Source organism: Penicillium canescens (assembly GCF_028828765.1).
Source record: "Penicillium canescens strain IBT 15451 chromosome Unknown utg000004l_segment0_segment0, whole genome shotgun sequence".
NCBI classification, from domain to species: domain Eukaryota; kingdom Fungi; phylum Ascomycota; class Eurotiomycetes; order Eurotiales; family Aspergillaceae; genus Penicillium; species Penicillium canescens.
In genome coordinates this window covers 314,447-341,125 of record NW_026703966.1, presented here as the reverse complement: position 1 = coordinate 341,125, position 26,679 = coordinate 314,447, and the positions used below count along the sequence as shown (strand labels likewise).

Sequence of the window (26,679 nt, the reverse complement as noted above, 5' to 3'; positions counted from 1 at the left end):
AAAATAGCTCAAACGATAGCTGCAATTATCAAGTCGGCTTCCGGACATTTTCGTAAGCTATTGCAGAGTCTACGGCCAGCTACCAGGAGCACTATATCTGGAGCCTCATAGAGATATCCGATTGCTTATAGAAGTCTGGGTGCACGCGTTTATTGGCAGAGAAGCGGTCCTCTTTCGCCACATTTTGACGATCATCTCTGCTAGCTTCTGTGCCAGGACACGTTGGGGATCTCCAAATAGGCTGAACCAAAACTCCTGGCTCCGGTAATCCTTCAAATCCTGGTTAGGAAATGGCCGGACCGAGAAGCCAAAGTATTCCTAGGAGCATCGATCGTAGAACGGTAATACTGATTGGGTGGGCCAAATAGCAAGCTCCATTATGGCGCAATTCATTGCAGACATTTTACCAGGATTGAGTATCACATTTTAATTCCTGCCTTTTTTTTGATGGGACGATGGGTGCCATCTAAAAAGGGGGGTACACGTGATGGAGCTAGTGTGCTGCATTTTATTGACGTAGCTTACTCAGGCTGCTCACCCCAAGTTCTGCTCAGACTCAGTGAGCGGATCAGAGCGCTCACGTGATGATCAGAGCATGCTCAGTGAGCAGGTCAGAGCGCTTATGTAATGCTCAGTGAGCGGATCAGGGCGCTCAGGGGCGTGCTCAGTTGTACTCAGTGAGCAAAAAGCGGCAAGGTCTGAGCACTAATACGGAAAGAGAACGCCAAGAAGTGGCAGTAGAAATCAAGTACATAGGTCCGAGACGGAAACTATACATGAATATGAATATTGAACTCCCTGTCTGTCACACGGGACATGACCCCTGAGTCACATTTCTTCAAATGTGGCTGCAATAACTCCTGCAACTAGTCACATTCCATTCCTATTCGGAAATGTCCCGCCCAACTAACAATTTAGCTTGATCTGCTGCACAATGTGATGTGTGGCTCTGATTGACTATTGGTTGACATGCAGCTAGAGAGACAGGGGAGATCTTTTTGTGGGGGGAAAGATCGGCGCCATTCACTACTCATTTCCACTTGCGCATCATGAGGCAAGTGGACGGCGTGACAATTTGACGGTCTTCTTCAGACAATGGCGCTCTGCCAATGGTTACCCCTGTATACCGTCACTCGCAATCTATTTCTTAGACTCGAGTGGTATCTCGGGGTGGGATTCTTGGCCCTCGGCACTGAGCATGCTGCAGGGAAGAGGATCCACCTCCTTTTTTGTCACGCGTGGTGCATTCTTGGATCGCGTCTCCGATTGAGTCTGTTCTAGCCTGTCCGAGATATGGCCATACATAAGGGGGCATGTGTGCCCGGTGATTTCCCCCGCGCTTTTCTTAGTGGCCCGCATCCTATCTCTCACGGACTTGCACTCCCAGTGCTTGAAGGTAAAGATGTATTGTGCTACTGTGATCACCACCCTCTCGCTGCTGGCATGTGTCAATGCGCAGCTGCTAGAGATCCCCGAGATGGACGATATGATCAGTGAGGCTATGCGCCCCTTTGAACAATATACTGCTTTTGATGCTCCCACGGAAATTGCCTCGATTGCAGCCCCCGTGGAGTCAGTTGCCCCAGTAGCTCAGGATGTTATCGTCGAAGCTGCAGCTGCCGTTGCAGCTGCAGATACTGGATATTGGCTGGCAGACATTGCTCACCAAGGAAAAGCGGCCTTCAACTCAAACCCCTCTGGCTACACCGTCTTCCGCAATGTGAAAGATTATGGAGCCAAGGGTGAGCACCCAATGGTCATGATTCCATCCAGCTATGCCGGTCACTAACAACCATAATAGGTGATGGAGTCACCGACGACACTGCAGCCATCAACGCAGCCATAAGCGCTGGTGGTCGTTTTGGCCCGGCTGGCAGACAGACCTCGACTACAACTCCCGCGATAGTCTACTTCCCCTCTGGAACATACCTGATCTCAACATCAATTATTGATTACTATTTTACCCAGCTTATTGGTAATGCGAATGCCATGCCGGTTCTAAAAGCAACTGCAGGCTTCACCGGGTTGGGCCTGATTGATGGTGACCAATACCAAAACGATGGGAATCAGGGTTGGATATCGACAAATGTGTTCTTCAGACAGATTCGAAATTTCAAACTGGACTTGACTTCAATTCCTGCTGGCACTGCCGCAACTGGTATTCACTGGCCGACTGGTCAAGCTACCAGCATTCAGAATGTCCAAATCGTGATGAGCTCGGCTTCTGGGACTCAACACCAGGGTATATTTATTGAGAATGGTATGTTCAAATTCAAAATCTCTTGAATTGTCTAATATAAACCAGGCTCCGGGGGCTTCTTGACCGATGTTACCATTACTGGTGGTCTCTATGGAGCCAATGTCGGCAACCAGCAATTCACAATGCGGAACATGATCATCCAGAATGCAGTAACTGCAATCTCTCAGATTTGGGACTGGGGATGGACTTATCAAGGTCTCGTCATTATCAACTGCGGCACTGCTATTTCAATCAGCAATGGTGGTGTTGGAAACCAACTAGTTGGCTCGGTAATTGTCATTGACAGCACTATCCAAAACACCCCGACCTTTGTGACCACCGCTTGGCAAAGCTCGACTAATTCCACTGGAAGTCTCATTCTGGAAAACATCGTCCTTAACAATGTCCCTGTTGCAGTCAAGGGCGCAAGCGGCACTGTTCTTGCCGGCACCACAGGCTCAACTACTATCAGTGCCTGGGGTCAAGGACACAAGTATACACCTAATGGGCCGAACAATTTCCAGGGCTCTTTTACGCCACCAACACGTCCCAGTGCTTTGCTCGCTAGTGGATCAACTAAGTATTATACCAAGACCAAGCCTCAGTATTCTCAGTCACCAGTCTCTTCTTTTGTCAGCATCAGAAACGCGGGTGCTACGGGAGATGGCTCGACTGATGATACGGCTGCCATCCAATCCGCCCTGACGTCTGCCGCGTCTTCCGGCAAGATTCTATTCTTTGACCAGGGAACCTACAAGGTCACCAAGACCCTTTACGTTCCCCCTGGCTCTAAGATTGTCGGCGAGGCGTTCCCGGTCATCATGGCCAGCGGGAGTACATGGTCCAGCATTACAAACCCCGTTCCTGTCATCCAAATCGGCAAGTCCGGAGAATCTGGCTCGGTGGAATGGTCCGACATGATACTCAGCACCCAGGGCTCAACACCAGGCGCTAAAATGGTTGAATGGAACTTGGCTGCCACGTCAGGGTCTGGAATGTGGGATGTACACACTCGCATCGGTGGCTTCAAGGGATCTCAGCAGCAGGTTCCTCAGTGTCCAACTTCAGCAGCTGTCTCCGCCGCTTGTGAGGCTGCATATATGTCCATGCATATTACCAGCGTTGCGAGTGGTGTCTATCTGGAGAATGTGTGGCTCTGGACCGCCGACCATGATCTTGATACTGGGAACGATATTCAGATTTCAGTTTATACAGGACGTGGTTTGTTGGTGGAAGGCAAGAACGTTTGGCTGTAAGTGATTCATATGAAGCCCACAATCTTTGGGTCTCATTGCTAACCTCGTTACAAGATATGGCACTGGTTCCGAGCATCACTCGCTGTATCAGTATCAGTTCTCCGGTGCAACTTCTATAGTGGCCGGATTTATCCAGACAGAAACACCGTAAGTGCTTTCTATCTATGCTACAGTCCCCTGCCTGAAGATATGTGAATGCAATGCTAAAGATACAGATACTACCAACCAAACCCCAATGCCGCCAACAGTCCATACCCCACCAACACTGCTCTCAGAGACCCCACTTTTAGCTCATGCCTCGGCGGAAACTGCAACGCTCTCGGCCTCCGGGTTCTCGACAGCACAAATGTCATCGTCTACGGAGCAGGTCTGTACAGCTTTTTCAACAACTACAGCACCACATGCTCCACATTCCCCTTGCCCGAGAACTGTCAGAGCATGATATTTAGTATCGAAGGTACCACGAGTGGACTGGTGGTATACGCACTCAGTACTGTTGGCACACAGTATATGATCGTGAAGGATGGTGTTGCATTGGCCAAGGTTAGTGATAACCTGGCTACGTACGCTGCCACTATTGCATACTTTACTCTGTAGAGTTATTGTGTATATAGTCACTTATCCACTTTGAATATAATATATTCGCAAGTTTCGAGAATAGTCTAAAATGCTTAAATGTACGGAGGAGCATCACCGACCATCGGATATTTATCCGACTGCGGAGATCCGGGGATGTGGGGGTTCGGGATGAGCGCATAAAGATACACCGAGGCGCAACAATTCAACAACAATTCATGTTCAACTAGAGATACGTGTCTATATCCACCTGCTACCTCCCCGAAACTTAGACTTATGCACCCCCAAGACCAACACCATGACCAAAACAGACGACTCACCAATTCCCTTCGAAGCCCTTCCACTGGACCCGAAAGGCCCTCGAGGTAATGCATGGGGTCGCTTTGGCGAAAATGACCAACTGGGAACATTGAACCTGCTCACCCCCGAACGGGTAGTTGAAGCCGCGAAAGAAATTCGAACAGGCGTGCGGATCTCACTCGACTGGCCGCTGAGCATGCCTTCGCATCCTAGCTTCAATCGCGATCCATTCAAGCAGGAAATCGTGCTTCGGACTCCTAATTGTATCTTTGATGATATTTTGACGTTCAATAGCCAGGGATCTACTCAATGGGATGGGTTTAGGCATTATGGTTTGTTATGCTTGGTGCTATCTATGACGATTGTTGCCACTGCTAACTATTCGGTCTTATAGCAAACCAGAAGTCGCGACAGTTCTATAATGGGCATACCGCAGAAGAGATTCAAAGCTCAGATACAATTGGCATTCACTGTATGCACCATATCCTCATCAATCACTTAAGTTGACTACTAACAACTCAACCCGCGCAGCTATATGTGACCACGGCGGTATAACAGGCCGCGGGATCCTCCTCGACTACGCCGAATGGGCTTCCAAGAACTCAATCTCCGTCTCAGCCCTCACATCAGAAGCCATAACCCTAGAAAACCTACAAAAAGTAGCGAAAGATCACAACCTCAATTTCCAAAAAGGCGACGTCCTCTTCATCCGCAGCGGTTTCACAGAAGCATATAACAAGTTAAACAACGATCAGCGCAAGCAGCTGGCGCTTCGCCCATCTCCAGATTTCAATGGCGTCGAGGCGACGGAGGAGATGGTGCGGTGGTTGTGGGAGAAGCAGTTCGCTGCTGTTGCGGGTGATGCGCCTAGCTTTGAGCGGGCGCCTATTCGCGGTGCGCATGCTGATTCGGACTTTAATTTGCATGAGTGGGTGCTTGCTGGATGGGGTACTCCTATTGGGGAGATGTTTGATTTGGAGGGGTTGTCTAGGCATTGTAAGGAGACTGGGCGGTATAGTTTCTTCTTGTCAAGTATGCCTCTTAAGGTAAGTTTATCTGTTTATCTTTGTCGTTGGGTTTTGCTAATTCCCTCTAGGTTGTTGGCGGTGTCGCTAGTCCGCCGAATGCTTTTGCTATTTTCTGATCTGTTGTTTTGTTTGATTTCAATATTAACATTCTCTTTATTGAGGTCATCCACTCGTAGCGCGTTTCCGTGTGACTCCACAGTGAGTGGGTAATTTCGGGGTAAAGCTATTATTTTCAAGTCTGAAGGTGACGATACCCATTCGTTTCCTTGTGTATTTGATTGGCAGAGGCTTATAGTGCTTGAACCCAGTGTGGGTACCTGGCGGGACGAAGCCGCCTATGTTCCGCCGGGTGGAGATTTGTAGAGAGATATTGAGGTTAGTTCACCGTCGCATTGTGCCCCTCTAAGAGCAATTGAAAGATATAAAAGGTATGTGATTTTCCTCATCCCTGTTCAGATAATACCAACAGAATCTCACGTTTCAACTTCTTTCTATTTCTGTCCGATCCTCTTCTCCCTATACAACAACCATGCCTATCGAAATCCCCGCAGCCAGTTCCCTCATGGACCTCTTCAGTCTCAAAGACAAGGTCGTGGTCGTGACAGGTGCCTCCGGCCCTCGAGGAATCGGCCTGGAAGCAGCCCGCGGCTGTGCCGAGATGGGCGCCGACATCGCAATCACCTACTTCTCACGCCGCGAAGGCGCAGAAGCTAACGCCAAAGCCCTACAAGAAGAATACGGCGTCAAAGCCAAAGCCTACAAATGCGACACTGCCAAGTGGAACGAAGTGCAAGACCTTGTCACGAACGTCATCTCCGACTTTGGCAAGATCGACTCATTCATCGCGAATGCCGGTCGCACCGCTGATGCTGGTGTTCTCGATGGCTCGGTTGAAGATTGGGAGGGTATCATTCAGGCAGATCTCAACTCTGTCTTTTACTGCGCTAAGGCTGTTGGTCAGCATTTCAAGGCGCGTGGAAAGGGCAGCTTTGTGATTACTGCTTCGATGTCCGGCCACATTGTCAATTATCCTCAGGAGCAGACTTCTTATAATGTTGCCAAGGCTGGTTGCATTCATATGGCTCGTTCCTTGGCTAATGAGTGGAGGGACTTTGCTCGTGTCAATACTATTTCTCCTGGTTATATTGAGACGGGTCTTGGCGACTTTTGCCCTGCTGAAATGCAAGACACTTGGAGGAGCTTGATTCCCATGGGACGGCAAAGTCATCCCAAGGAGTTGAAGGGTGCCTATGTGTATTTCGCTAGTGATGCTAGTACTTACACTACTGGTGCGGATCTTCGGATTGATGGTGGTTATACTTGCCGGTAAAGGGGGTTTCTTTACGGAAGCTGAGAAAGCTTAAGGACTATCATTTTTTTTTAGATTTAGACATAGAATTTGACTTGCGCTGCACATGAATTACAAGATGACAAACGAAGACTGGAAGGACAGAAAAATATGATAATTTATGCATCTCATCTACCATCAAATGCAAACACTTCCCACCATTTGAAAGAGACTTAGAAAGCCAAAGTGCCACCGTCAACAATGATATCAGCACCAGTGATATACCGACCAGCGCGCTGGCTGCAGAGAAGCACAACAGCCCCAGTGATTTCTTCAGGATCACCCATACGACCCATAGGACAGCGACTATCCCAAATCTTCCGAATATCCGCGAGTCCAGCACCAGCATTGAGGATGGTATCCATATACCCAGGGCTAATACTATTAACTCTGATCCCATGCACCGCCCACTCAGCAGACAAGTTGCGAGTCAGATGCGCGACCCCAGCCTTGCTTGCATTGTATGCAGCTTGCGGCTGTGGGTAGTTGGTATAGTGAGCTGACATGGAAGCAGTAAACAAGATGCACCCGCCTTTTCCTGAGGCTTCCATGTGCTTTGCGGCGGCCTGGGCGCAGAAGAATGACCCGTTCAAGTTGACGTCCATTACTCGGTTGAACTGACCAGGGGTCACTGTGAGAGATGGCTGGCAACCCGGTATTCCGGCAAAACAGCAGAGAACGTCGATTCCATCCATGGCTTTGTTTGCCTGCTCGAAGGCGGCTTCGATGGATTCCATGGAGGTCACATCTAGAGGGATCTTGTTGATGTTGGCCGAAGGGAATTTTGATACGAGTGCTTGAATTTGCGCGTCAGATGTGGCGAGTGTATCTGGGAGATCCATAAGGCATAATGAAGATAGTCCGTGTTCGAGGAGAGCTTGTGCGGAGATCAAGCCGAGAACGCCAGCCCCGCCTGTGACGACGGCATTTCCGTTGACTTGGAATCGGGCTGCTGCCCGCTGCTGGGCAGATATGAAGGGAACAGGATCAAGAGGGCAAGTAAGTGGATTGGAGCCCTCTGATAAAGTCATAACGGGAATGACTCGTGATGTCAATGAGGCTCGGTCCCCTCCAGAGGGAGTTTCGGTGGACATGATGTGATCCTGGTCTGAGAGGTGAGGCGGATATGCAAGTGAAAGATGATGAGATACAAGGATATGCAAGCAGGTTAAATAGCAGAGGGGAAGCTCTATATAAGTTGTCCAGTGTATCGTATCGTATTGCCGCGGGTGGGGGTTGCCTATTTGAGATTCCTCGCTGCCGCTTTTATACTTAGAGTCAGATTATACTAATAATTTGAGCCTAGTCTTATTCTACTTAGACAGAGTGAAAGTATTGAAAGTTAGCATCGCTGGAACAGAGCGGCAAGATGCGGACACCGAATCTGGAGGCAATACAGCTTCGTTTCGAATATCCGACTTTGCTGCAACAATTACCTTGAGGTATTCGGAACACTGTCAGCCGATCTTCTGATCCCGCGTACTTGCAAGGGATTATGAAGGGAACTGATCAGACGGAGCACACGCAGCCGAGCAGAGAGATTGCCTCTTACAGTTCCCCACTCTGTAGATCGGACGGCGGTGGCCCGACGCGCCAGGTAGGCTTTCTGTCCCAAGAGACCAGCAGCCTTAGGTATAGTTAATCGTCCAGGTACTGGTATAGCTAAAGGTTCAGAGCTCCTTGACATGAGTTACAGTCTAAATTCATCTTCAAGGCGGGAGTAGTCTGCAATCCGTTGGTTTCAAAATGTTATACCATCGACGGATCACCGATAGTATTCGATGAAATAAACTACTTCTTTTCTAACACAAAACAGAAGCTTGATCACATCCATAAAAAGCACGAGAAAGACAAATCGAGATGAATCATCCATCAAGTCGAGATTACGTTAGCGGAAGTGAGGCGGAGCCATCCGACAACTTGGACCTCATCTTAGTCGACATTCCTCTGCTGGGCACATATGGATCGCCGTAAGCGTGCTTCTCTAGCGTGTAACCATTGTCGAAAGCGGTGAGTTTAACCTGCTTAATTTATTGTCTATACACTAATGAAGAAGCAGGAAACGCCGCTGCAATGGTGGGATCCCTTCCTGTGGCCTTTGCGAGGACTCAGGCGTGGAGTGCATCTACAATGAAGTTGAGTCCTCGAGGTTAGTATTCGAGATCCGGAAGAATTGGGAGATTTGCTGAATTTCAACAGGTCAAGAGGAGAAACCTCCTCATCAGAATTCTTTGGACGTCTCGATGCAATTGAGAATTTCTTGTGGAATCAGTCTCGTCTCCCTGCGACACCCCAAACTGGCGAAGCAAGAAACAATGGCTTCACTTTTCCCTCGGCGACTTCCGAAAATGATCAGAATGATTTTTCTCAACCTTCACTGATGATTTCTTCCCCATCAAGGCCGAATCCCGATATTTCTCGACTTATCGGTACTAATCAGCCTTCCTTTATGCCACCCGAACATGATATTCCACCCATGAGTATCCCTATTGGCCACACAACGACAACAGAGTACATGCTGCATATGAACAAAATGAAGGTTCTGTTCGGAGAATTCCCACCAGACCTGTTCATACGCGCGGAGTCAAACCGACAGATCCCATACCAATTATCCTTTGTCCCGGGTACAATTACTGAGAGCCAGTTGCCAGCACTGGATGAATTGAGCTCTTACCCACTGGTGGAAGCATACTTCAGACACGTGCACGTTGAAATGCCAATTCTTGACAAGCCACAATTCTTGGAGATTTATCACCACCATGTTCGGGCTGGGCTCAAGGTTGATTGCGATTCTGCATTGTGTCTTGCAATACTCGCTTTAGGATCTGCAGCTCTCGAACAGGTGGATCCGACAAAGTCCAGGTCTCCTCACTGGGTACCAGGGGCAGATTATATCTCACCTGCGCTGCAGATATTGATGAATGAGTACTTGCTGTCATTCTGTCCAACCATAACTCTTCCTCAGAGCTTGATACTCGTTTCAAAATACTTCGGGTTTCTTTTACGCCCTTTGCAATCATGGAAGTTGATTCATATGGCTTCTACCAGTATTCAATATCTCAATAGCCGGTATGTTTGCCCTCTCCTTTCCGTGGGCACTATGCTGATCAGTTATCTGCCGCCAAAAGAAGTCAGGCTTCACCAGATAACCTTGGGCTCAAGTCTAGCATCATTTTACTGTCCTGGGCGGCATTCGACACCGAGTGGTTAGTTCCTAGCTCTACTTGGAAGATGAAAATTATATTGACATTGATCTGGCAGCGATCTGATAGCAGAACATCACTTACCACGCAGTGGCATTGAACATGTCATTGATCTGACCCCCTTCCCAAGTTTTGCAAACCACGAGGCCGAAGAGACACATCTTTTCCTTGCCGAACTTTCAGTACGCCGCCTGCTAAACAGAGTACACCACACTATGTACGGAAGTGACTGGACGAGGCGTAGTCTCGGTCTTCAACCTGCATCAAGTGACAGTCCTTCATATGACTTCCAGTCCTTATCCAACATCCTAAATGTCTCTCAAGAACTTGACCGCCAACTCAGTAACTGGTTTGAACTATTGCCGCGAAATATTAAACCAGACATGAATGATCCGTCGCGGTGCAGTGGTCTTCAGCTTAATATGCTCCACCGCTTCCATTCCGCCAAAGATATTATCACAAGACCATTCCTCCTCTGTGCTATTGATTCATCACCAGAGAATGACCTTCCCCCCATGGTACTCACGCAATGTGAGGCTAGTTTAGCCAATTGCCGTACATACTTGGATGCTTCAACCCGAAGATTGACGAACCCGTCGGTCTGTGCGGAGATCATTATCCATACGTATGCCTTTATGAGAATCATTTTTTGCGTACTTGACTGACCTATTTCTTCAATTCTAGAATGTTTTCTTCCGTAGTTCTCCTCACACTGGGTTCTCTCTCACCGGCTTTGGCGCACCTAGTCCCTGATATCAATACTCTACAAAGGAACACAATAGACACCTTAGAGCGATTCGCCGTGGAAGGTTCCTCAATTGAAGAGATTCATGGAATTATTGTTTTATTGCACAGTAAAACGAGAGTTCTAAAACGAGCCATGCAGCATATTTAACCATCTGTTTATCTATACCCAATTTTCTAAACTTGAATGAGATACTTGAAAGCGTAATTGGCTAAAGGGAACATATTTCTTCCCGAAAAAAGTCCACTATGGTTGTGTTGTGATCTAAAATAGTTTTTTGCGCGGTGTAGCTACTGCACGCGCCAAGACATGCCAGCGTCGAGGCGGCCCCGCGGCGGATGAATTCCCGCATTGATCGACACGATTCACGTAGCATTGCCCAAAGTCTTGAAGCACCACAGCTGCCCTTAGTTGAGACCTCCTTCTACGCGACTATCCCAATATCCCAAGAATGCAAGGAAATGCCCCAAGTCTATAGTTGGAGATCGGAGCAACGTTGATCCCGCCCCACGTTAGCACCCGGATCGCCAACGTACGAGCTGCCAATGCTCGGATCAAGCATGGATCAGATTCCTCTCACGGCTAGCAGAACGTGTGATCAATTCTGGGTATGAACTGGGGACCCCTTGCTTCGGTGAGTATCAGGTATCAGGCTGACCAATCCAGGATTCACATAATGCATGGCTGTCACCTTGTGCATTGCCATATCTGGCGTGCATCCCGGCAATCGTTGCATTGCTTGTTGCATTGAGCCATGTGCTGGGGTACTTTTCTCACTGGCGTCCTAAATGGACTGTTCCGTTTGTTTCGGAGCTACGTGATACTCGCGAGCTTCCATTAGATGCGCCGAAGCAACCGCTACGATGGACCATCGCGCTTCTTATCTGTTCGGTTATTGGCCTCTTAGCTGAAACTGTCCAATCCGTGCCTCCGGACATTGATATGTCGGTATTAGTTCTTGTTTTTTCATGGGTAAGCAACATGCTCTTTTATGGATATCAGCTATTAACCCTCTTTCAGGCTACTGCATCGATTCTGATCGCAACCAAGCGACCAAGATCATGTTCGATATCATTGCTTGTGTATTACATCTTTGCATTTGCGATTGAGCTATCGTTGGCCGCTCACCCAGATCTGAACCCGAAATACAAGATCATCGCTCGCTATATTGCCGCCGGTGCAGCGGCTGCGGCTTGCCTAACGATACTTTTGATGCCATTCCGAGAATCATCGCTTCAGCCAATAGACATCAGTGCTGTTGGTCAACAGCCATCGAGCGACTTTCGCACCCCGGAAGATAATCTGAAACTTTGGCAATTTCTCACCGTGTCCTGGATGGCACCGCTCATTTCGACTGGATGCAAAAGGCAACTAAATGAACAAGATGTTTGGCATCTTGGATTTGAATTTCAGCACAGACGTCTGCATGAGAGGTTTCGCTGTCTCCGGGGGTCTGTTGTCAGTCGACTGTTGAGGGCAAATGGCATTGATGTCTTTATCGTCTCTGCCATTTCAACAGTTCAGATGCTCTGCGGTAAGTGAAGCCGGATTCTTTCTCTGAACGAGATGTTGACGATGTCCACAGACTTTTCTACCCCAGTACTGTTGCAGCAACTGTTGCGGGCCATGAAAGATCCCACGCGACCAAAACGTGTACCCTTGACTTATGCGCTTTTGTCCTTTGCTCTGAGACTAGTTGCGGCACAATCCCAGGTACTGCTTCTGTGGTATGGTCGACGATGCTACGAGAGATCTCGCGGTGAAATGATCATGATGGTCTATGAAAAGGCCCTATCAAGAAAGAACATTTTGGGACTGATGGTTGAAGGCAAGCCAGAGGCGCCGAACGAGGAAACAAATGAGGCTGGTAACGAGACTTTAACCCAAGAGACACAAACTTCTTCAGGTAAAGCAGGGACAAGCCTTTGGCGACGAATTACACAAAAGACCCATCAAAAAGCTGAACAGAAGAAAGCCAAGGAAGCAGCCTCACTTGGAAAGATCTTCAACTTGTTACGGGGAGATGTTTATGAAGTTGCCCAAAGGTTTTGGGAGGTCGACTCCTTAATAGACAAGCCACTGGGACTTGTGATAGCCACAGTCCTTGTCTGGACACTCTTCGGTCCCTCTTGTTTTCTGGGTATTTTGGCTGTATTAGTTGCGCAGGCGGTAAACGCACTGATAACCAGGGCCCTCCTACGATGGGAGCGAGTCAGAAGAGCAGCGACAGATACCAGACTCCAAATAACCTCCCAGTTCGTCGAAGCAATCCGTCACCTGCGGTGGTATGGGTGGCAGAACCATTGGCTCCAGCAGGTTATGGAAGCTCGGCAACACGAACTGAATATTCGCATCGTGACCAGTCTATGGAGTATCTTGATTCGCTTTGTCAATGCCTTTGCCAGTGGCGTCTTCCCGGTCGTCGCGCTGTATGCTTACACTTTCTTGGCGGGGCATGAGCTGCGGATTGACATTATCTTTCCTGCGTTGCAACTGTTCACTATGTTGGAATCTCGCCTGCGAGATATCCCTGGGCTCATCACTTCGCTTATAAATGCGTTCATTGCTCTAGGGCGCATTGAGGATTTCATGTCTGAGCCGGATAAAGAATGTCTACCCCCTGAGCAGTTGAATGCGGCTCCGATTTCAATGCAGTCTTGCACTTTTGCATGGCCTGGTAAAGCTTCACCTGTTCTTGTTGACGTCGACGTCACCATTCCTCAAGGATTGACTATTGTCACCGGAAAGGTTGGAGCAGGGAAGACTGCTTTCCTACAGGCTCTTCTAGGGGAACTTGATAGACTCAAAGGATTATCACATATCCCGAATGAAATGGTGGGATACTGCGCTCAGACACCATGGCTGCAAAGCATGAGCATTCGTGACAACATCCTGTTCTCCGCTCCTTACCATGATCAACGCTACAAGCGAACCTTAGAAGCATGTGCCTTGCTTCCTGATCTCGCTCAATTCAAACATGGAGATTTGTCCTTTGTCGGTGAAAATGGCATCGGTCTTTCTGGCGGACAAAAAGCAAGAGTGGCTCTGGCGCGGGCTGTTTACAGTGCATCCCGTGTTCTGCTTTTGGACGACCCCCTGTCCGCGCTAGATCACAATACGGCCGAGCTGATAGTGCGCAAATGCCTTTCAGGTCCGTTGATGAAAGACCGCACTATTGTTCTCGTGACGCATCGAACTGCATTAGTTCGCCAGATTGCAGACCAAATTGTCGATATCCGAGACGGACATGCGACTGTTTATGATAAAGAGGCACTCCGGGCTGACGGCATTGAATCCTCCCTACGGTTTACTGATACGGAAAGTGATACTGAAACAGAAATCACACCTGACGAAGAGACCGCTGCGGTTCCCGACAAATTCATCGAGGATGAGCACCGTGCCGAAGGAGGTGTCAAGGCTCGAGTCTATTGGAACTATATCAAGGCTGGAAAGTACAGATGGTGGCTTGCCCTCGTCCTGGTCCTAGCCACATACCGATTGATGGCCGTTGGGCAATCCTGGTTCCTCAAAGGATGGGGAGAGGCCTATGAGCAGTCAACCGTGCTCAGGGGAAGCTCCTCAGGTCTGGATAATAGATCCTCCAATGGCCCCTGGTTAGTGTCGGCGTCCACTGTTGACACATACTTCATGCCTCAGAATCCGATGGACCGACTTCCGTCTCCTCGCGAGGATGTCCGTCCATGGCTATGGGCATTCTTTGGCATCATCTCCTTCCAAGCGGCGATGCTGCTCTTTGCGCAATTGCTAATGCTAGTCATCGTCTACTGCGCTGGGCAGTCGTTGTTCCGACAAGTCCTTGTTCGTGTCAGCCACGCGACCTTCCGATATTTGGGTATGTTCTAAACAATTGGACTTGCAAGTACATAGCTAATAATCCAGATACAATCCCTCTTGGGCGTCTAATGAACCGTCTAACCTCTGACATTGGGGTCGTGGACGGCAACATCAGTGAGCAATTTCAGGTGATCGCATTCCAGGTCATCACCTGGGTGTCATCCGTGCTGGTAATCGCCACTGCAACGCCGATGTTCCTCTTATTCTCCATAGCTCTCACAGTGGCATTCGTGCTAGTCTTCCTGCGCTTCCTTCCCACATCACAGAGTCTCCGTAGACTCGAAATGGTGTCCCTAAGCCCACTGATATCCAACTTCGGTGAGCTTTTGCACGGTTTGACTACCGTCCGAGCTTTCCACGCAGAGGCACGCTTCCAGGATCGAGTCATGTCCGTGGTCGATAAGTTCCAAGGAATGGATCATTTCTACTGGTCACTCCAAAGCTGGTTGATGTACCGCTTCGAAGGCTTGTCCGCATTCTCAACCTTTTGCCTCACGGCCCTAGCTCTATACACCAATACCTCACCGGGTCTAGTGGCATTCGTACTCATCGCCGCCAACAACTTCGTCGAGTCAACACATGCCCTGTGCAAGCAATACGGCCAACTCCAAATGGACTTCGTATCAGTCGAGCGAGTCGACGAGCTCCTCCACATCGAAGAAGAAACACCGGGGACGGTAACCCCCCGGCAGCATGGCCAAAATATAGCAGCGACATCGTCTTCGAGAACGCAACTTTCCGCTACGCACCCGTTCTCGAACCTTCCCTAATAGATATCTCCCTCCGCATCCCGGGCGGCTCAACAACAGCAGTCATCGGCCGCACAGGAAGCGGCAAATCAACCCTGGCAATGTCCCTCCTAAGTGTTATCCGACCAGACTCCGGTCGCATTCTCGTCGACGGTATCAACGTAGCCGATGTCAATACACAGGCACTACGCACCCGCGTTACCTTTGTCGCGCAGGATCCCGTGCTCTTCCCAGGTAGCATCCGGCTCAATCTGGATCCGACGGGTGAATACACCGATGAGCAGTGTACCGAAATCCTCCAGCGTCTGTGTATTCGGCATGGCTGGCACCTTGATACATACATCGAAGGTGGAGGGAGAAATCTTAGCCAGGGTCAGCGCCAGCTTATCGCTCTTACGCGGGCTGTTCTGCGGCGGAGCGCTATTGTCATTCTGGACGAGGCGACTGCGTCAGTCGATCAGGAGACGTCGCTTGAGATTCAGCAGATTATCAGGCAGGAGTTGCGGCAGTCAACTGTTATCACTATCGCGCATCGCATCGAGGCTGTTAAGGATGCGGATTACTTTGTGGTTTTGGACCAGGGTCGTGTTTTGAGACAGGGACATGTGCGGGACTTGGAGACTTGATGAATACTACTGTACATGTACGCAGGGAAATAGACTTAAGTTCTTCTATCGGCACGCATACAAGAAATCATTCACTCGTGTATATTCGCATAGGCGCAGAAATTATAGAGTTGGAATCGACCCTTCGGGAGATTCTTATACATTTTGTCAAACGGGTATCTAATCTTTACAGCTTGGCACCGCCCTGGGCCTTCTTCAGGATAGGCTCCATCTTGGTCGCCTTCATGATGTTGCCCTTGATCTTCAGCTTGCCGCCCATGAACAAACGCTGGGCATTGGCCTTGCCGGCAACGAGCTGGGCGAAATCGGCGTCGGAAAGGGAGAGGGTGACTGTAGAGACAAGGAGAATCAGTATATGTGTATATAAAAGAGAATTGGTGGTTACGCGCGCTCTCGGGGTATTTCAACTCACCGTCAGCCTTGCCGCCCTTGGGAGCGAGCCCGTGTCCAACCTCGCCCTTGTCCTTCAGGTCGAGGTACCAGGCCTCTTCTTTGCCGTCGGAATTCTTGATGTTGAAAGCGACGACGGCCTTGGCCTTTTCGAGGGCGTCCTTGCGGTCAGCCTCGTTGGCCTGGAGCGTCTGGTTGATGACGTCGAAGGCGGCGGACGAGGGGTGGGAATCTGTCGGTTGTTAGTTCCTGGGGAGAGGAAGCGAAGATATGAATAGCATACCTTTCTTGAGAGACATGGTGAATGTTGTGGTGAAGAAGCAAAATGCCAGCAGGTGAAGTTCATATAGGAAGAGCCCAGCGCATGTGAAGTGACCAGTCGTGCCGAGGCCCCGTGAATCCACTCCTTGCTTCCCCAGTTCTCCCCCAACATCTCCGTGGCTTGTGGCTTTGTTTTACTGGTGCTATTCAACTCCTGCTTGACATTACTAGCTCCACATCTGCAGTTCTATGCTATTTCCACGTCCTTCCCCTTCACTCATTTCCTCCGACTCTCCACATGTACATGTACCGCGGTGTCTTGGGGGGTTCGCACTAATACGGTATTCACCGCGACACTAGCCGATGCAAATCATTTCTGAGAAGAGAACCGCCGTCGCGTGCCCTCAACGTCATCGCCAGAACACTGATGAACGCAGCAGACGTTTCATATGATCGGGCCTCCCCGACAGCAGTTCGCGGGTCTCGGATCTCGCTCGGGCCAGGCTCCTCAGGGTCCCGGTACCTTTTTGTTGCTGTAGAGCACTGGTTACCCTCTGCAACTGCTTTTGACTGATCCCAACTGGGCTCAACACTATCGGCACATCGACGACGTTCTCGTCTTGTCTCTGCTTCCAACCCTCGCTGCCGCGGAGTCGGTTTAATGGCGCGAGCGCATCGTCCCAGGCACCGCTGTGCAAAACTACGTTCTTGTAATTGAACTCCCGTAAGGAAAGTCTGTGTTCTTGGATGAGAGACGCGAATTGCGGTTGTCGCAACAGCTTCTCAGGGTGTCGAGGGCAAACCGGGCCTCGCTTTGCTTTGACTGCATCGCTGAAACTTGACTCTGTCGCGAGCGACAGGGGCGACAGGCCCCTATCACCATCCCAGTGAAAGAATAATTGTTGCAGGGATGTGAAACTGCCGAGATAGGCATGGGGGAATTTCAAGTGGTCTGTCGGCTGGCCGGCTCATACGCAAAACTTGTCATTTGGATTGTCAGTTAGCGGATTTGGGCCCAGCGCTTGCTGGTGCTGGAGAAATGCCGAATCCTGGATGGTCGTAGGTAGAGCACCGCGCCTGGGTGCTCTGACAGTAACAGTAATGACAGGCTGTGTAGGTCTTTCAACTGTGGTTTTTCAATTTCCATTCGCAAGCTGCAAGCTACTTAGTGCATAGTCCACTACACTTCGGCGATAGCGATGGCTGGGCTGCTGATCCTTGTAGGAAATTTTCAGAGATAGTCGCAATCCGCTCATTATTGTCAATGCTTTCACAAATGACGGGATGTCCGTGGCTGCGTGGAACAGTGGCGGATATTGCTTGACTAGCAAATCGGCCATCTCCCGGCCTTCATACTTGGAGTCGTTACAACCGCTTGGTGCGTAGACAAAGGTCCGTTCTGTGCCCGCGATGAGATCCAAGATTGGAGATAGGAATGTGGTTCTATCATGCGGTATCCTGAAAGTCATCGCTTGGATATATCGACCGACGCGCCGAGAGCTGCCATTCGTGGCGGCCTGTTGAATGTACTGCTGCTGAAGCGGATTTCAATGTCCGCAAAAAGAAATGGTTCTAGGTCAACTGCGAACTTGTGGCAGACGAGACGCATTGCGGCGAGATCTCTTTTTGCCAAGGTTCGCGAGAATCTGCTGTATGGACTTCACTTTCCACAGTCGAGCCAATGGATGTGTCGGTGCCATGATAGCTGGCTTCTCATTAAGTCTGTCTGCGGATATATTATGAGATGGGGAGTTCGCAGATGATCGATGATAGAAGAAAACAAGTGCATATTGCCTTACAGAACGAAATCCAAGAACAATGATCCAGAAGCTCCGTGCTCCACACATTATGAGTGAATTTCTCTAACCCTGCAAGTTTCCTCCCTTGATTTACGTCTTGGCTACCAGTCGGAGATGTCGCTCTTTCGTTCTGATTGATGCTATCTCTATCTGCACATCGGAACTAAATGCAGCTTGTCTTTTGATATTTAATCCGGTAATTGCCTCGGCCGATCAAATGAGTCACAGTCTTGTTGAAATAGAGCAATGAGGTTGTACGGGGTAGGTTAGAACTATAATTTGCGGCTTCAGGTGTAAATCGCCTTGGATAGGGCAAGCCCGTTTAACCGGTTTGACTGGTTTGACTGGTTTGACTGGTTTGTCATGTTTGTCAACATAGTTTGACCCGCTGATCACGTGCTGATAAAAGCGCGTCGATATCAAGTTGCAAATATTCGCGAAATTCAATTAAAGGCGTGTAGGAGCAATCAAGTTAAATATAGCGATGCAAAATTATAGAACCGAGACACCTTGAAGTACATGCCTCTCAATGAACTAGTCCAGGTACCTAAGTCGCCCTTTGTAGTGTAGAACACCCCTGCATCCTTGGCCAAATGCTCACGATGACATTTTAAGAACTTCAACACCCCGTCAGGCGAACACGGACCTGCCCGGGGACCGTCTGAATAGTTGAGAGGAGCATCTTGCCTTGTTCTTCCTTGATCGAGCGCACTGTTCTATATAACGAACTGTATTATTTCCTCCGTCATCCCGCAATATCTGCCCCTCAGCCTCACTTCACGATCAACCGGGTGGACGTGCCTATCGACCGTACTCGAGAGACAGTCCAGTGAGTCTGACCCCTGCCAAACTCCCACTTCACGGAGATAGAGACGCGATCTATCATTTCCATGCTTTGCTTTGTTTTCTATGCGATCGCCGTCTGCCAACTCCCGCTCCCCCTTCCAGTTTGCTTATGAAGGTCAACTGACACTTTCTCAGATCACTCATCCCTCATTTAAGCCTCCTTTTGGGGCCTTCACTTGCGACTGTTTCTGGCACTCATTTGTGCCATTTTGTTGGCGTTTGTCCGTTCTGTTGTTTTGCGTCCTTAAATTCTGCCAGCGTCGGGTCAATTGCCACGCGCCCGGAGTGTTCATGAGAATCTTTGACCCATCAAAATCGCGACTGGTTGAATTATGGCGATGGCCTACACAGAGACTTGCCAGTCCCAAGAGGACAAGATCAAAGACCTTCTTGAAGACATTGACCTGCATAAATTCCTGTATGAGGATCTCCTGGCAAGCAGGGGCGATGGCGAATCAGCAGCCGAAATGATGTCGACCATCAAGTCGCTGGAGTCCCAGGTTGCTCGGCTACTTGGAACTGTACCAGAAGAGCCTGCGCCGACACAGCCTGCCTCATCTCACACCCCGCCCACACCTGCTCCTGAACCTGCACGCATGCCGTCAGATCCCGTGCCTAGAAGACCAGGGGACTTTGTTTCAACACACCATCGGCCTTCTGTGTCTTCGACTTTCTCCCCTTCCTCTCAACAGGGAATGCTGCAATCATCATCAATGTCTCCTCCTGGATCACCTCCACCGGAAGGCTCTCGCAAACGTCCGCGTCCGCTTTCTAGCAGTTCGCCCACTTTGCCAGGGCCATCCAAGAGGACTGTGTTTCCGAAGCCTAACTCTCACAGGTCTAAACTAGATGATCTCATTGCGTTCCAGGAACGCATGCTTGCTGATAATCGGCTCTTCTTCGAGGAATTGATGGAACCCGAAGCGTTGGAGGAAGAATCTCGAATGCAAGGAAAGCCCGTGGCCGATGTCCTGAGGGAATTTCAAGAAGAGTTGGAAGATTCGCAACGGGATATGAAGAAGGAATTCCAAATGGCGCGTGACGCGGAAATGGCCCGAATGCTGCAGGCTCAAGAGAATCACTATCAACCTCTGCTTCCTAGCACCCAGAATCAGCCTTCGTGGAATCTTCCTGATCGCAGCCAACCGACGAAATTAAAAATGGAGGCTCCTACGAATCCCTATGACTCTCCTCCCCGTGTCCCTGGTTCTTACCCTAGTATTGGCTCCGATGATGATCTTCAAGAAATCACTGCTGATTCGTTCAACACTCGAGCCGGGGCGCCGCCATTTCGCCGATCTGGTTTCTTGAACACCCTCGATACCCTCCACGCTGCATATCCTCCGAACCCGTTTCTTGCTCAGAATTACTCCAGACCCGCATATCCCTTCCAATCCCATAATTCCCAATCGCCATATGCACAACTTCCTCCCAGGTCACTTCCTTGGGTGGACGGTTCGCGATATCCATCGCAGGGTGTGGGACCCTATGATAAGGCTTTTGACTTGGTCCGCAACCAAGAAGAGATGTTCGATGACGAGTTTGATGTGGCGTATGTTCCTTCGTCTTCCAAAACGGGTCTACTTGGCACTGACATGATCGTAGGGCTTACGACGAGAAAGAGTTTCCTGAAGATATCAAGAACTTGCTCGCTGGTATCAAGGATATCCGCGAAGCAACGAAAGCAGACAGGGATGAGACGCCCGGTGCACTTCGAGTCACGTTGATGAAACACCAGACGATTGGTTTGAATTGGATGAAGGCCAAGGAAGAAAGCAACCACAAAGGCGGGATCCTCGCAGATGATATGGGCCTCGGCAAGACCATTCAGGCGATAGCGCTTATGGTTGCCCGCCCATACACCGATGTCGATCGACGTCCCAATTTGATCATTGCCCCTAAGTCTCTGATGGATCAATGGAGACTTGAAATTCAGCGCCATGTGAAAGCAGGCCCGCATCAGTTGTCAGTTCTGATCTATCATTCAATCAAGAAGCCTTGGCGAGAGCTCAAGAAATACGACGTCGTTATCACGACATTTGGCACGCTCACTGCGAACTACAAGACGTTACTCAGGGCCGAAGAGATGGCAACGGAGGGTAAGGACCAAGACCTGATTCGAGACCTCAAAAGTACGGCTGGTCCCCTGAGCCCTGCCTGCAAGTGGCATCGAGTCATTATCGACGAGGCACATAATATCAAGAATCCCAATGCCAAATCTAACATGGCATGCTGTCGCCTCAACTCCACTTATCGCTGGTGTTTGACTGGTACGCCAATGATGAACCGCCTTGAAGATTTCCAATCTCTCTTGGGATTCCTGCGAATCCGGCCATACAGCAACGCGAAAAAGTTCAAATCGGTAAGTGTTCATAAAATCAATCGGCCACTAGCCTGGATTTAATTAACACAATTGTGCAGGACTTCACAAAACGCATCAAACAGGGCTGGGGAGGTGAAGACGTAATGAAGCAGCTACGAGTCCTCGTCAAATCTGTCTGTCTTCGACGTACGAAGGCCTCTAAAATTGACGGTCAACCGATCCTGCAACTCCCGCCAAAAATCACCGAGAAGGTTCAAGTGCTGTTCAGTGACAAGGAACGCGAGGTGTATGACGAACTCAATGCAAACACTCAACGCCAAATCAACCGATATCTGGATGCTGGTACACTGGGAAGTAATTACGGTCATGTTCTGGCTCTTCTTCTCCGTCTTCGACAAGCCTGCTGTCATCCGCTTCTCATAAAGGAGTTCCGAACGGAAGCACCCGCAGCCAGCGATCCCGGGGTAGACAAAATCGCCAACGCCAAACTCCTGACCGCCGCTGTTGTCGAGCGTATCAAAACAAATGACGGTGAAGAAAATGGAACTTGCCCTGTCTGTATGGACAGCGTTGGAAATGCCACAATCTACATTCCCTGCGGACACCACGTGTGCTCTGAGTGCTGGATCCGCATAATGGACAACGCAGCTGCAAACCCAGCCGCAATTGATGACGATATCTCTCCCTTGATCAAGTGTCAGAACTGTCGAGGCCCTGTCGATCCCAGCAAGCTCACCGATACACTTTCGTTCCAGAAAGTCCACGACCCTAGTTCGTTGCCCGAACCTACTGAGGAGACCGATGCAACCAACGGTGCCGAAGACGACGAGGCCACAGCAAGCAGTTCGTCAGAGTCCGACAGCGATACTGAAGAAGAGGATGCACCAGCAAAGAATAAATCCCTCGCCCAGCTACGAACTATTGCCCACAGAAACAAAAGCGAGAAGAAAAAATACCTCCGCCGACTGGAAAAGGGCTGGTTTCCCAGCACCAAGATCGAGAAGACTATTGAGATCCTCCAAGCCAACGAAGACCGCGGCCTGGACGAGAAAACCATCATCTTCAGCCAATTCACATCCCTCCTCGATCTACTGGAAGTCCCTATCTCCCGCCGCGGCTGGAACCACACCCGCTTCGACGGAAGCATGGGGTTGAGAGAACGCAACGCTGCCGTGACAGCCTTTACCAACGACCCTTCTTGCAAGATCATGCTTGTGTCTCTCAAGGCCGGAAACTCAGGTCTGAACCTCGTCGCCGCTTCGCATATCATCCTGTTCGACCCGTTCTGGAATCCTTACATTGAGGACCAGGCTGTCGATCGTGCTCATCGTATCGGGCAGATCCGCGAGGTCTTTGTTCATCGTTTACTGATTGAGAATACCGTTGAGGATCGTATTGTCTTTCTTCAGGACCAGAAGCGCGAATTGATTAGTGGTGCCCTTGATGAAGGTGGTACTATGAATGTCACCCGTTTGGATGCTAGGGAACTGGCTTATCTCTTTGTATGTTTCTTCTTTCTTTGCCTTGCTTTCGTGATCGGATGTTTTGCTAACGGTTTTATTTTCTATATAGGGCGTGCGAGAATTGCGCTAGAAGACTACCCCGGGGCCGTCACGAACTACTTGGTCGTCTTTGCTTTCCACTCCTCCACTGGGGTCTTGGGCATGATTTAAAAGAATTGGGAGAGTATGGTCATTGCTGCATCATTTTGATTTTTTGTGTTTTGTGCCTTTGTTTGGCCTCTACTTTCCCTCTAGAAGATGCTCGGCGTGTTGTGTTTCTGTTTTTTATGATTTTCTGTTTTTCTATACCCTTGTGTTGTTTTCTCGTCGAAAAAAAAGGCTTCCGAGGTTCAAGTATTTGCTACGAGACATGCGCATTTCGTTACATGTATTACTTGCTTTGCGGTTATTAAATCAAAAGATTTCCACATATCTAGATCTATCTGATTGGGAATGAGTAGAATAGTGTTGAAAAAAAGGTCTTATGTCTTGAAAGAGGACATGCTTTTGTTTTGCGGTGTGCTCATTTCGGGGAGGGGAAAAAAAGGACGATTGGGATGGTAGGAGTCTAAACTACTAAGGGGAGGAGATTCGGAATTAAAAAAAAGAACAAAGATGCATGATCGTGCCGCCCGTGTCTTCAAACCACGACTATCCCCCATCCGCTTTCATTGTATCGTGATTCGGAGAACAGACTTTGCTTTTGCAAGGCAAACCCCAAACTAAAAAAAGGAAACCCCGGGGGTCGTATACTTCCTGCCTCCCACTGGCCGGAATTCGAGTTTAAACTCGGGCTTGAGGGGGCGAACGAGGTAAGGCGACTCCCAACATTCGTGTCGGAAACTTCGTAGACCCGTTGCTGAGTGCACCGCTTTACAGGTCGGCGTCGTCCTCGTCGGGGAGAGGCTGGTTCTGGGCCTCCTCCATCTCCTTGCGGTAGGCCTCGAGCTGAGCCTCGTCGACGGTGACTTCAGGGGGAGCAAGAGCGATACCAGCGACGAAGTCCTGTAAAAAGTTCAGTTAGTATTGAGTGGCGAAAATTAGGAAAATGAGGCGGGACGGATAAAGGACGTACGAGCTGGGGGTTGCCAACAAGCTTGCGGGCGAGCCAGAGGAAGGGCTTCTCGAAGTTGTAGTTGGACTTGGCAGAGATGTCGTAGTACTGGAGGTTCTTCTTGCGGTGGAAGGTGATGGTCTTGGCCTTGACCTTGCGCTCCTTCACGTCGACCTTGTTACCGGTGAGGACGATGGGGATGTTCTCGCAGACACGAACGAGGTCACCTGATATCGGTTAGCATTTGAATAGTCGCAGTCGCTTTCGCAGAGGTACTCACGGTGCCAGTTGGGGACGTTCTTGTAGGTGATACGGGAGGTAACATCGAACATGATGATACCGCACTGGCCGTTGATGTAGTAACCATCACGGAGACCGCCGAACTTCTCCTGACCAGCGGTATCCCAGACATCGAACTGGATAGCACCGAAGTTCTGTACGGGTCGGGGTTAGTTGACACAATCACAGGGTCGAACGATTCGAAGCGGGGCTCTTCGGCGGGGCACATACGGTGTTGAAGTTGAGAGGGTGCACCTCGACACCAAGGGTGGCAATGTACTTCTTCTCGAATTCACCAGTCAAGTGACGCTTGACGAAGGTGGTCTGTGGTTGACTGCGTTAGTAATTGAAGTCGCGGTGAGGCGGGGTCGTTGGGCAGAGATTCAGATTCGCTGTTGACAGGCGCGGGGAAAAGAGGAATTCATAAGAATCGGGAGAATTGAGGTGTATCGTGTGTAGGCTCTATCGACAGAATCGACAACCATGTTCGATGACCTCTTTGAACCAGGTTCCCATCAAGAACAAACGAAGGGGAATGCGCTTACCTTTCCGGTACCACCGTCACCGACCAGGACGAGCTTGAAAGTGGGAGTGGCGTTCATTTTGAAATGTCAATAATCTCAAGAAAGGGTTGAGAGATCGCGCCGTAGAGATGAAGGTTGATGATGGGGGAGGGGTGGAGGAAGGGGCCTCAGTGAATAATAACGAAATTTTGCCGGGTCACGTGCCTGTGTGCCTGAGGCGCGCTGACGTAGTGTCAAACAGTTCGGACTATGAACCTCCTGTTGCTACCTCTGCTACTCATTGCTGCCTGCTTTGTACTATGATTTACTTACTGTATACTGCATTTGTCGTTCAACTTTCAGTGGTCTATTTTTATCTGTTGGTCTCCCATGCACTCATGCACAGTGAGGCGGATTTACCCAACATCTGATCCAACATCTTTACAACCCGACAATTCCTTACGAGGATTCTCAGGTCGCTTACAAATCGGACAGCAAAGCTTGGAGACATCTCACATTAATCATGAAGTAAACACATAGGGGGAATCGGGTCATTCTGGTCCGGACGGGTGCCTTGAGCCTCTCATAATGGCACTAGATGACATCCCAGCAAGCCACGGCCACCCCAATTTTGCCGAGGAGTGAGTTGGAGGTCCAGCTCAGTAGCAGGGCCAGATCCGGTGGAGTCCGTCCGGCTGACCTTGACTGATACTGGGTGCTATAAATCAAAGTTAGACATTTGTACATTCCGAAATGCCAGAATACTTCAACGTACCCCTTCATTTTGTTGAACTGTCTCGGCGACCTTGGAAAGACGTTCGTGATTCAGCCAATTGACATTGCCAAAGCTTCGGATGATATCCCCTGCCTTCAGTCCTGCCTGATCTGCTGGACTTCCCGGCACCACGGTATTAACCTTGGCAAATGCTGCCCCCGGTGTAGCACTTGCAGTTACTGCTGGGTGCGCTGTTGGTTGGGCGGGTGGAGCAGCGCTAGCGCCATTTGTATTTGGGCGTGCGTCAGGCGTGTTCTGTAGGCTGGCGAAATGTGCGTGGATGCCCCTCTCAAGATGTTCCATCACTGCCTTGTGGTCATTGCGTAGGTGAATAATGCGCACGCGTGTTGTTCGAACTTGAGTCATCATTTAGCAATGTGGTATGGATAGGCGGCGGGGGAAGGGCGGGGCGCACCTTGAGCGATGTCGATATCATCGCGTGGGTAGCCATCAAAGGTAGTTAGAGAGGAGGTCATGCGAACGCCATGCTAGAAGAAAGCAGCGAGTTAGTAACAGCGACAGAAGCATGCTGGGGAGTCTTACCGAGTCGAGAACAGCACTGAGAGCTTTGAGCTCATCCTCCAGGCGTTGCTTCTCCTGCATCAGGTCGGTCATCGACAGCTTAGACAAGTCGCGAGGAACAGCCCCGGACGAAGGTCCGGAGGCGACAGTTGGGGCATGGATGTCGTCCATAACGATTCCCATAGCAAGACAGAGTAGAGAGAAGTGGCAGATCCCCAAGTGGGTCTGATGCTTTTATATAAGCGCGGGTTCTTGGCGCTCGAAGTATACAGAGTTACGAACTTCCTTTTTGCAAGCCTCAAAGAGACCGAGAACAGTCACCAATTATATATGATGGAAGTTGTTTGCAACATGATTGCAATCCCAGCCATGTCCCCCATGACGTACATGGATGAGATTCAAATCTGCGATTTCCTTCTTTCTCTCCAAGCCAACGATGTAGGGCAAGAACATCCGTGGTCTTTCCCGCCATGCTCGCTCCTGTTTTAAGTTCTTTTGCG

General features: G+C 49.7%; 11 protein-coding genes across 11 annotated transcripts; 6 read left to right on the top strand and 5 right to left on the bottom strand.

The window, feature by feature from the left end:
* Positions 1-1,402: 1,402 nt before the first annotated feature.
* Positions 1,403-4,092, top strand: N7446_005531 (glycoside hydrolase family 55 protein; the record flags this gene model as incomplete). Its single annotated transcript, XM_058514279.1, has 5 exons — positions 1,403-1,742; positions 1,802-2,260; positions 2,306-3,491; positions 3,550-3,642; positions 3,711-4,092. The coding sequence occupies 5 exons, from the start codon at positions 1,403-1,405 to the stop codon at positions 4,090-4,092; spliced, it is 2,460 nt and encodes an 819-aa protein (XP_058371457.1).
* Positions 4,093-4,369: 277 nt separating this feature from the next.
* N7446_005530 (uncharacterized protein) lies at positions 4,370-5,515 on the top strand (the record flags this gene model as incomplete). The annotated part of the gene is made up of 4 exons (XM_058514278.1): positions 4,370-4,703; positions 4,766-4,843; positions 4,903-5,417; positions 5,468-5,515. 4 exons carry the CDS (start codon positions 4,370-4,372, stop codon positions 5,513-5,515), a joined length of 975 nt encoding a protein of 324 aa, XP_058371456.1.
* A 413-nt stretch (positions 5,516-5,928) lies between these two features.
* Positions 5,929-6,729, top strand: N7446_005529 (SDR family oxidoreductase; the record flags this gene model as incomplete). Its single annotated transcript, XM_058514277.1, has 1 exon — positions 5,929-6,729. The coding sequence occupies one exon, from the start codon at positions 5,929-5,931 to the stop codon at positions 6,727-6,729; it is 801 nt and encodes a 266-aa protein (XP_058371455.1).
* Positions 6,730-6,920: 191 nt separating this feature from the next.
* Positions 6,921-7,841, bottom strand: N7446_005528 (uncharacterized protein; the record flags this gene model as incomplete). The annotated part of the gene is made up of 1 exon (XM_058514276.1): positions 6,921-7,841. The coding sequence occupies one exon, from the start codon at positions 7,839-7,841 to the stop codon at positions 6,921-6,923; it is 921 nt and encodes a 306-aa protein (XP_058371454.1).
* Positions 7,842-8,707: 866 nt separating this feature from the next.
* N7446_005527 (uncharacterized protein) lies at positions 8,708-10,703 on the top strand (the record flags this gene model as incomplete). The annotated part of the gene is made up of 6 exons (XM_058514275.1): positions 8,708-8,757; positions 8,807-8,896; positions 8,947-9,816; positions 9,876-9,953; positions 10,009-10,468; positions 10,635-10,703. 6 exons carry the CDS (start codon positions 8,708-8,710, stop codon positions 10,701-10,703), a joined length of 1,617 nt encoding a protein of 538 aa, XP_058371453.1.
* Positions 10,704-11,240: 537 nt separating this feature from the next.
* On the top strand, positions 11,241-15,925 carry N7446_005526 (uncharacterized protein; the record flags this gene model as incomplete). The annotated part of the gene is made up of 6 exons (XM_058514274.1): positions 11,241-11,303; positions 11,362-11,667; positions 11,716-12,229; positions 12,281-14,548; positions 14,596-15,227; positions 15,278-15,925. The coding sequence occupies 6 exons, from the start codon at positions 11,241-11,243 to the stop codon at positions 15,923-15,925; spliced, it is 4,431 nt and encodes a 1,476-aa protein (XP_058371452.1).
* A 42-nt stretch (positions 15,926-15,967) lies between these two features.
* On the bottom strand, positions 15,968-16,614 carry N7446_005525 (SCP2 sterol-binding domain-containing protein; the record flags this gene model as incomplete). Its single annotated transcript, XM_058514273.1, has 3 exons — positions 15,968-16,255; positions 16,338-16,547; positions 16,599-16,614. 3 exons carry the CDS (start codon positions 16,612-16,614, stop codon positions 16,092-16,094), a joined length of 390 nt encoding a protein of 129 aa, XP_058371451.1. The 3' UTR covers positions 15,968-16,091.
* A 372-nt stretch (positions 16,615-16,986) lies between these two features.
* N7446_005524 (uncharacterized protein) lies at positions 16,987-18,045 on the bottom strand (the record flags this gene model as incomplete). Its single annotated transcript, XM_058514272.1, has 2 exons — positions 16,987-17,528; positions 17,742-18,045. 2 exons carry the CDS (start codon positions 18,043-18,045, stop codon positions 16,987-16,989), a joined length of 846 nt encoding a protein of 281 aa, XP_058371450.1.
* Positions 18,046-19,553: 1,508 nt separating this feature from the next.
* N7446_005523 (DEAD/DEAH box helicase) lies at positions 19,554-23,137 on the top strand (the record flags this gene model as incomplete). Its single annotated transcript, XM_058514271.1, has 4 exons — positions 19,554-20,773; positions 20,827-21,583; positions 21,643-23,046; positions 23,117-23,137. 4 exons carry the CDS (start codon positions 19,554-19,556, stop codon positions 23,135-23,137), a joined length of 3,402 nt encoding a protein of 1,133 aa, XP_058371449.1.
* Positions 23,138-23,919: 782 nt separating this feature from the next.
* Positions 23,920-24,981, bottom strand: N7446_005522 (Ran family GTP-binding nuclear protein; the record flags this gene model as incomplete). The annotated part of the gene is made up of 5 exons (XM_058514270.1): positions 23,920-24,051; positions 24,122-24,327; positions 24,381-24,534; positions 24,611-24,703; positions 24,925-24,981. The coding sequence occupies 5 exons, from the start codon at positions 24,979-24,981 to the stop codon at positions 23,920-23,922; spliced, it is 642 nt and encodes a 213-aa protein (XP_058371448.1).
* Positions 24,982-25,465: 484 nt separating this feature from the next.
* Positions 25,466-26,362, bottom strand: N7446_005521 (putative 26S proteasome non-ATPase regulatory subunit Nas2; the record flags this gene model as incomplete). The annotated part of the gene is made up of 4 exons (XM_058514269.1): positions 25,466-25,600; positions 25,658-26,013; positions 26,073-26,145; positions 26,201-26,362. The coding sequence occupies 4 exons, from the start codon at positions 26,360-26,362 to the stop codon at positions 25,466-25,468; spliced, it is 726 nt and encodes a 241-aa protein (XP_058371447.1).
* Positions 26,363-26,679: the final 317 nt, after the last annotated feature.